This window comes from Emydura macquarii, unplaced genomic scaffold (genome assembly GCF_026122565.2).
Source record: "Emydura macquarii macquarii isolate MOO-44397 ecotype Brisbane River unplaced genomic scaffold, CSIRO-AGI_Emac_v2 contig_705, whole genome shotgun sequence".
In the NCBI taxonomy this organism is placed as follows: Eukaryota; Metazoa; Chordata; order Testudines; family Chelidae; genus Emydura; species Emydura macquarii.
Genome location: NW_027130842.1, coordinates 16,571,055 through 16,579,512, shown reverse-complemented (window position 1 = coordinate 16,579,512; position 8,458 = coordinate 16,571,055). Strand labels below are relative to the sequence as shown.

The following is an 8,458-nucleotide window of genomic DNA, read 5'->3' as shown; positions in this document are numbered from 1 at the left end:
TTATGATAATTTTTCACCAATGGGCATAGCTTGGGTGGGTGCAGGAGAGCATTGCTCCCCAAAAAGAGGCAATGTATATGTGAGTGTCACACAGGGTCACATGCCACTTCCCCCCACCATTTCTGCAAGTGCCAAGCTGCCCTGCAGGACTTGGTCTAGTCGGCCTGCATGTGTGGGGCGGGCATGGCTCTGCCGTCCTCCCCTCTCCCCTTCACACATTAGGGCTCAGGGAGTGGAGGAGGTGGCAGGATGGATCAGCTGTTGTCCTGCTCTCTGATCCCTACCTTAGTAGCTGGATGCTGCCTCCTGGGTCCTAGTGCCCACCCTCTTTCTGTACAACAGTGAGTGCCTCCAGGGGGGCAGGGTGAAGGGTGGGGAAGAGACAGTGGGGGTTGGTGAAATAGAAGTGGATGGGATGGGGTAGGGGGCAGTATTGAGAGGAAGGGGATACAGGAATGGGGGGGGGGGACGCGGGGGAGGAAGCAGGAGCCTGGCATGTAGCATCCCCTTGGCCACAGCAGCACTAGAGCAGCCCTCCTCAAAGTTGGTCAGTGAAGATGCTCCCTCCCTTTTTAATTAGGTGGATTTCATCTCTTCCCAGGAGACCTTCTTCCCAGAATCATATTCCATGGTTGAGAAAGCCAAAGTCCTCCCATAGATACCATCTGTGCAGCCATGCATTCATCTTCAGGATGTGCATGTCCCTTCTTGGGCCCTTATTCTTCTGGTTGAGGGTGGAGAAGACCAGCACCTGTGCCCTCATTCCTTCATCCTAGCTCCCATAGTCTGGAAGTCTAGTCTTTGGCAGCAGTATCTCAGTTTTGCATTTGCAAATGGTCACTTATAAATCTCATGAAATTGTCCATTTTGTAATTCACTATCCTGCTTGGGGAGGGAGCGGGGAAGAGAACTTATGACCACTGATAAACCTCTCTGTGTTGTTGTTTTATCCTACATTATTTACAACTGTGTTTCAGGTATGACACATTTTTATGGAAATAAGTTACTGTAACAAGTTAAAACATGCTGCATAAGCTAAGGTCTGAAATGGTTGCTTATAAATTCAAACAAGTTCTGCACTAACAGAATTTTTTTCTCTTCAGATTAAGGAATATCAACTTTCATAGTAGTCTTAAGTAGACTGCTTATTTTACTCTCCTATTTATACAGTTTATTGTAGATAGGCGTTAACTCATAGGATTTTTAGCTGAATTTGCTACATCTTCAAGGGCTATCTGTCCATCATTTACAGGCATATTTCTCCTTCCTATTGGCTGTTGCTGGCATTCATTTCAGCCACCATTTAAATCTAAATAATGTGTACGTTTTTTATACAAATATTTTAATTTAAAAATACAGAACTCAATTAAGCAACTGCCTCAAGGCTATGCTAGTGAATGATTAATTGGTAAACAAAGTTTAACAGGGACACACACACACTAACTCACTGTGGTGCATCACATTTTTTAAAACTTTCCATATCATGCACTCAGTTTACAGAGTGTTCAGTCACACAAGGTAGTACTTTAATACAGATTTAATCAGTCACTCTATAATCTGCTCTAATCTCATTTACAGGAATGTGAAACACAGATAATCTAAGGATACCCTGATAAATAAACACCACTCTCCTTTATGTCTAAGATCATATAATTTTACAAGAAAAGAAATGGAGGCTAAAGGAGCACAAATATAGTATTTTTGTACCAAGCATCACACAATCCTTTAGGGTAGCAAACTCTGTATCCTGTTTTTCAAGACTCTCTCAAAATGGCAAGAACAATCCATTTTGTTAGAGTAACCATTTCCAAGACTCCTTAATCAGCCACACAGAGGATGAATAGACTTTTGATTCCATGTGTATTGCTTGCAATTTTGGAATAGTCAACTCCAGTCTTATTTTCTAGTCTCTTTACTTCTGTGTAATAGGAAAAGAGTTCTGGTCCATTAACTCGCCCACTCTCTCCTGGAGGAAGTTAACCAACTCAGCTAACACAAAAACATGTGTTTCATCCAAGTCTTGTATGATGAACTTCTTCCCCAGGGCATTTGACTCATCCAAGTACAGCAGGAACTGCTTCATGGCTGGGTCACTGTGGAGACAAACATGCACCAGAATCCATATAGTCATATGACATGATATAGCAACACAGCAGTAAATAAAACAATTGTAGAATAATGGAACTTAAAAACTGCTTTCTGAGCAGCCACACTTTTAAGAGTTGTTTGTTGCCTAAATCCATCATCTTAGAAAGGCTTTCCTAAAAGTTATTCTTAGACAATAGTGGCCCTTTTGAATGCTTTACAAATTAAACTGACCAGCTAAAATTGGTTGCCTGACTTGCAGAGTAGTTAATGATTATATTGGTATTATACAATATGTTTTCAGTAAAACAAGAATGAGTTTAAGATCTTTTTTAAGTTTTGTCTTTTCTGAACACTTAGTTAATCTCAGTTTACATATTATTGTTCCAGCCTATTTGATTTAGCTATAAATAATATAGCAAGGCCAAGGCCCTTGTTTTCAGTTTTGATTTTTGTTTAAAATTTCCTGGGTATTTTAGTGTGTGTTACAAAAATTAAAAAAGAACTTCAGTTGTCTGGGTAAATAACAGGGTTAATACTGTGCAATGGGAGGACAGAAAAAAGCAAATAAAAAAAGTAAAAGTACTGAAAGTGAAAGCAATTTAAGGCTCGTTTATTTCATGAACTGTACATTAATACTGCATGGATGTGTATCTTGCACTACATTGTCTAATAGTCTTGCATTTACAATTAGACTAATTTATTATTAGCATAAATATTACCTAATGTATTGGATTTTAACAATCCATATTTTCCATGTACCTGAGTAGCCCAAAATTTGGATGAAAATGTGTAAAAACTGTATAATTTTTGTAAAATCTGAGATTTTTTTCCATAAAAACTGAAAATACAGCATAGCGAGAAGTATTATTGTACATGAAGCACAAAATGGAGTTGGAGTTTCTCAGTAAATCCCTAAATTTAGCCAATATTTCATATATGCTAAAATTTCACCCCACCTTTTTTGTTAGTGTTTGAAAACTTACTGTTTTCAAGTTAACTTTTCAACACCCTAACTAGACACTCCATTCTCCTTTGGGGCTCACAAGTTGTATGTAAATGCTAGTAGTAAAGCGTCAGTGGGAACAAACAATACTTAATGAGCTGAGCTGTAGATAATGTCAAAGACAATTTACAGTAACCACATTACAAAGTGACTAGACAATTTAAAATGAGGCTGTCTTCACTGACGGTGGCAAATTCGCCGCTGTCAGATCGACTTATCTGGATCGACTGAGCGGTCAGTGAAGACCCGCTCAGTCGATCCAGAAATTGACGTATTAAGACCACTTTCTCAAGTGGTGTAGCGCTGCGTCGACAGGCGCAGTGCAATGAAGACGGCACACAGAACAGAAGCACAGAAGTTGACGGGAGTTATGCAAGTTTTTTGCATAGTTTGCGTAACTCCGGTCGACTGCTGCTGGATCTCCGAGGTAAGTGTAGACAAGCCCTGAGACTTAATAGTTAGTGCTGTGTTCCACTGATTATTTTAGCAGTTTAGACTTGACAGCTATATATAATTACACAACTCAGGGAAAGCATGCATTTTTAAAACTAATCTCTGGATTCTGGCAACTTGAAGTCCTGGTGCAAGAGCTTTGACATACTCTTGCAGCATTGACTAAGGGGCTCACAGTCTTTTAGTAGAAACCATAATATTTCTAATAAATAGCTGACAAGGCGGACAGTAAGATTTAGAATGGTCACTGGTAATATCAATCGCGGAACTTATTTACAAAGCCTTCAACAGGGAAAACAAAACAACCCACACATTTGGGTGAAACGTGTGCTACACAATCAAGATACATTTTTTTAGACAATGTAGAAATCTTTTTTGGATGTTGGCCTCTAAACATATAGAAGCATGACGGGAATGAGGAAAGAAGTTTGCAGGATAAAGAACAATTTAAGCCAGAAAAGTGAAAGCCTTTAAGGCTCATCTAAAGAGGTTTCACTCATTTGTGCTGTCATGTCTGGAGAGAAATTTAACATTACCTAAAAGAGAAGGTAGAAAAATTGAACATTAAGTGCTTCTTTATATATTATTCATCATTCCTCCATAACCAGTTGTCTTCCTTTTGAACGTCATCCAATTGCAGGTTTCCAATTCAAACTGTTAGTGCCACTTACCTGTTAGCATTTGTTTGCTGTTTGAGTGGTCTGTTGGAAATGAGTTAGTAGTCTCAGGCCAGATCTCATGGGATAGATATCCACATCACAGTTGACATTACTGGGAACTCTTCTAGCAGTCTTAGCAGAAAAGTCTTCATGTACTGAATTGGTAAAGCCTAACTGTATTCTAATCCTTGACATGGTCCCTCCAGAACAGGGCTTAGCACGCACATTACAAGGGTAGGAAGCTTGCAACTATAATGCCTTGCCAAAGTTTCCTTTGATCTCTTTATAGATACAAAATTCAAACATTTGTTGTTTTTTAACTTATTTCAATTTCCAGTGCGATCCATCTGGCACCTTTCACAATTTCTAAAAGTTAATGAAAAAATATTGAAGTAGATGCCCTTATAACAGTTCTGTGACTTCTGCTAGCATAGAATTCCATGCATACTCCCTAAGCTGACTGTAAGCAGCAAGACAGCAACTAGCAAAGCTTGCCCAGTTAGCTTCGGGTTAACAGTGAATTGGGCACTGGTTGGTAGCATAGAAATATTGTAGGTTCAAGTCCTTCTTAGGACTTAAATATTAAGAGCAGCTTGATGATGGGATCTTCACACCTGAGAGCAGGTGCGTGCTGGGAGCCTGGCAATAAATGCCTACAGGAGTGGAGCACAGTCAAGTGTCACGAGCAATTGCAAAACTACTCTCATGCTACTTCCTCATTAATATTAGGCAGGACGGTTAGCATGGAATTGATGTACGAACAGACACAAGCAAATGCTAAGGGGTGTGTGTCTATATAAAAGGCAAACATTTTAAAATGTTTTGCTCCCATTTCTCTGAGACTCTTGAACTTCTTGTCTGGGCTTGTTAGTTGAAGATAAGCCTGCTGGCATAGTTTACCATACTAGGCCAAGACAATTTAATTACATGGTCACTTGCCTCAATTTTCTGACATTTCTATTTTTTTCATTGAAACTACAACAAACTCTTCATATGACGTGCTTGAAAGTAGAAAAACTATATTATAGGAATCATTACTACATGTAGGTTGAAAAACCCTCACCTCACTATATTTCCCAACCATCTTTCCCATTTGGCCCCTCACCTTCTCCTGCTGATCAGACTTTTATTTCTAAGGAAAATAATTCTTTCAGAGAATAGAGTAAGTATACATACAACAAATGTTTTTATGAAAAATCAAGAACAGTTTGAAATACTACAGAGAGAAGTTAAAAGGAGAGAATGGAGCAAGTGTTGGAATAATTGCATGAAGCAGCCTAAAGGTATTTGTTCAGATAGTGCAGTATGCTACTTGGTACAGTATAGCTATAGGTCACTGCTTTCTAATATTGGGTCACCATATTACATTTCACAAACCACTACCAATTTTTCATTGCCTTGGTTACTTAAGACCAAATTCTCCCAAAGGCAACACTCCCGTTCACTTCAATGGGTGCAGTAGTAGACCCTAAGGTACAGCTCCTCAGAAGCATTGTGGACACCTCATCATTCTGAACTTTGGCAACAAAAACTAAGTAGCTCAGGGAGGATCACCCTGGCACTGGCCTGACACTAGCCTAGGACTACAGCTATGTTACAGACCCTATGTCAGCATATCCCTCAGCGTGGATGCAGTGTATGCTGAAAGGAGTTTTTCATGCTGGTGTAGGTACACTACCTCCCCTAATGACCTTAGCTATGTCAACAGTTGCACTCTTCTGTCAGCTTGGCTGCACCTACACATAGGGTCTTCTCAGCATAGACATGTATCTAGAGGGTATGGATTTTTCCATACTGCTAAGTGAGATAGCTATGGTGGTATACATTTTAAGTTATAACACAACACATGGTAGAAGGCATGTGCGTACTATGACCAGGATCATGGTTACCATGGAAGTAGATGTCACGAACCCTGATTTATGCGGTCTACATTTTGGGGATAATTGAGGATCTGGCCCTTAATTTAGAATTTAATGGCAATGGTTTAGATTATGTGGTGCATGATTACTGTATAAAAAGCAATACTTTACAATTTACAGACTAAATAAAATGCACTTTTCTAGATTATAAACTGCAAACAGTTGCATACTGGTCTAGAGCAGAATTTGTCCAGGACTTTTACTCAGTGGAAAGAAGGGAAAAAAAGGAGAAGGAACTGAGGCTCCTACATGTTCTATAAAGTGTCTAGGCTGTTTTACGCACTAAACAAATAAGAAAAGCTGAATTACAACTGAACACACAACTACTAACCATTCTATAAGAACTCCCTTCAGGACATTCACCATCTTCTCAACACACTTAGAAAACCCAGATGTGCAGATAATGAAAGTAGATCTTGCTTTCAGTTATGCTTGTAACCAAAGACAAACTGCAAGGAGGAAAAAAAAATGTAACAGCTTTTTAATTGACTGAAGTGGGCATTAGAATTTGGCAATCTATACTTTTAAATCACTGTAATTTAAGATTAGTGAAAAATGACATGAAAACAAAAACCTATATACATTAATAAAACCTAGTTTAAATATGAATCTTCGGTTTAGAGATGATATTGGCACATTTTAAATATATATTTTTCAATAATACAACAAATGAGGAGGTGGTTTCACACATTATTGTAACAGAACAAACAGTTGTTACTAATACAAAATCTTTTAGCTTACAAAGAACTATAGAATCATAGAACCATAGAATCATAGAATATTAGAGATGGAAGGGACCTCAGGAGGTCATCTAGTCCAACCCCCTGCTCAAAGCAGGACTAACCTCAGCTATATCATCCCAGCCAGGGCTTTGTCAAGCCGCAGCTTAAAAACCTCTAAGGATGGAGATTCCACCACCTCTCTAGGTAACCCATTCCAGTGCTTCACCACCCTCCTAGTGAAAAACTTTTTCCTAATGTCCAACCTAGACCCCCCCCTGCAACTTGAGACTGTTGCTCCTTGTTCTGTCATCTGCCACCACTGAGAACAGCCTAGCCCCATCCTCCCTGGAACCCCCTTTCAGGTAGTTAAAGGCCGCTATCAAATCCCCCTCATTCTTCTCTTTTGCAGACTAAACAAGCCTAGTTCCCTCAGCCTCTCCTCATAAGTCCTGTGCTCCAGCCCCTAATCATTTTTGTTGCCCTCCACTGGACTCTCTCCAACTTGTCCACATCCTTTTTGTAGTGGGGGGCCCAAAACTGGACACAATATTCTAAATGCGGCCTCACCAATGCCGAATAGAGGGGAATGATCACTTCCTGTGACCTGCTGGCAATGCTCCTCCTAATGCAGCCCAATATGCCATTAGCCTTCTTGGCAACCAGGGCACACTGCTGACTCATATCCAGCTTTTTATCCCCCGTTAGAGATTATTTAAAGGAGTCACAAAGAAATACACAGTAAGTGGAATATCTTAAATAGGGCTTCTGCGTGTTTGGGGGGGTTAATTTAATTTTGATGTTTTTTTGTTTTTTTTTTAAGCAGTTTTGAGTTGTGTATCGATTCCCCCCAAAACAGGAGGGGGGGGTTGCCTTTGTCCTATATACTGTAAGAAGTGACATACTATATAAGTATTACCCATGACAACCGCATACACAGCAACGAGCAACCTCTCTCTAATGGTCGCTGGTGCGCTTTAGAGTCGCTGCCCTGACAACGGCACCACCTCCACGGGCGCTAGCGCGCACCAGCAGGGTCTGCAGGCCCCAATGAACGCCCAGCAGCTGCAGCAACACCCCCCCCACCACCACTCATCACCGCTCCCTGCAGAGCCGCCCCCACCTACCAGCGAACCGCTGCTGGCGGTAACAGGGGCCCAGGCTGAGCTGTGACGGTGGGGAGGGGACTGTCGGGAGGTGGAAGCGCTCAGTGGCTGCAGACGCTGCCAGGGGCAGCCCAGGACCTGAGGTGGGGGGGGGAGGGGCCGCACCGCAGCCAGGCTGCAGAGCGCGGGGGTCGCGAGAGGTTCCGGGGAGGGGGGGTCAGTGACGCCCGCTCCCATTCACTCGCCCACCGCCACCTACCCGCCGTTTCCCTGACGGTTGCTCCGACCCCGGCAGCCGCGCGCGCGACTTCTAAGGAGAGCCCGGCCCCGAAGTAACAACCCCGCCGCCACACAGCGCCGCGCGGAACGCCAAAGCGGGTAGCTCCTAATGCGCACGCGCGCGCGGCCGGCGTCGCTCTCTTCCTGCCCCCCTCCCCTCGCGCTCAACAGGGATTGGGTGGTGCCCGTCTTGCGTGTTGACGACACACGGGTACGTCGTTGACGCCGCTGC

General features: G+C 42.1%; 1 protein-coding gene across 1 annotated transcript; it reads right to left on the bottom strand.

Annotated features, from left to right (window-relative positions):
• Positions 1–932: 932 nt before the first annotated feature.
• GTF2H5 (general transcription factor IIH subunit 5) lies at positions 933–8,369 on the bottom strand. Its single transcript, XM_067542225.1, has 3 exons — positions 8,207–8,369; positions 6,454–6,571; positions 933–2,093 (listed from the first exon to the last, which is right to left on the bottom strand). The coding sequence occupies exons 2-3, from the start codon at positions 6,486–6,488 to the stop codon at positions 1,913–1,915; spliced, it is 216 nt and encodes a 71-aa protein (XP_067398326.1). The 5' UTR covers positions 6,489–6,571; positions 8,207–8,369; the 3' UTR covers positions 933–1,912.
• Between the last annotated feature and the right edge of the window lie 89 nt (positions 8,370–8,458).

Coding starts and splice junctions, on each gene's coding strand:
- GTF2H5 (XM_067542225.1), bottom strand. CDS start 6,488: ATGGTGAATGTCCTGAAGGGAGTTCTTATAGAATG. Junction 2,094..6,453: donor AAGGGAGTTCTTATAGAATG/GTTAGTAGTTGT, acceptor TTGTCTCCACAG/TGACCCAGCCATGAAGCAGT.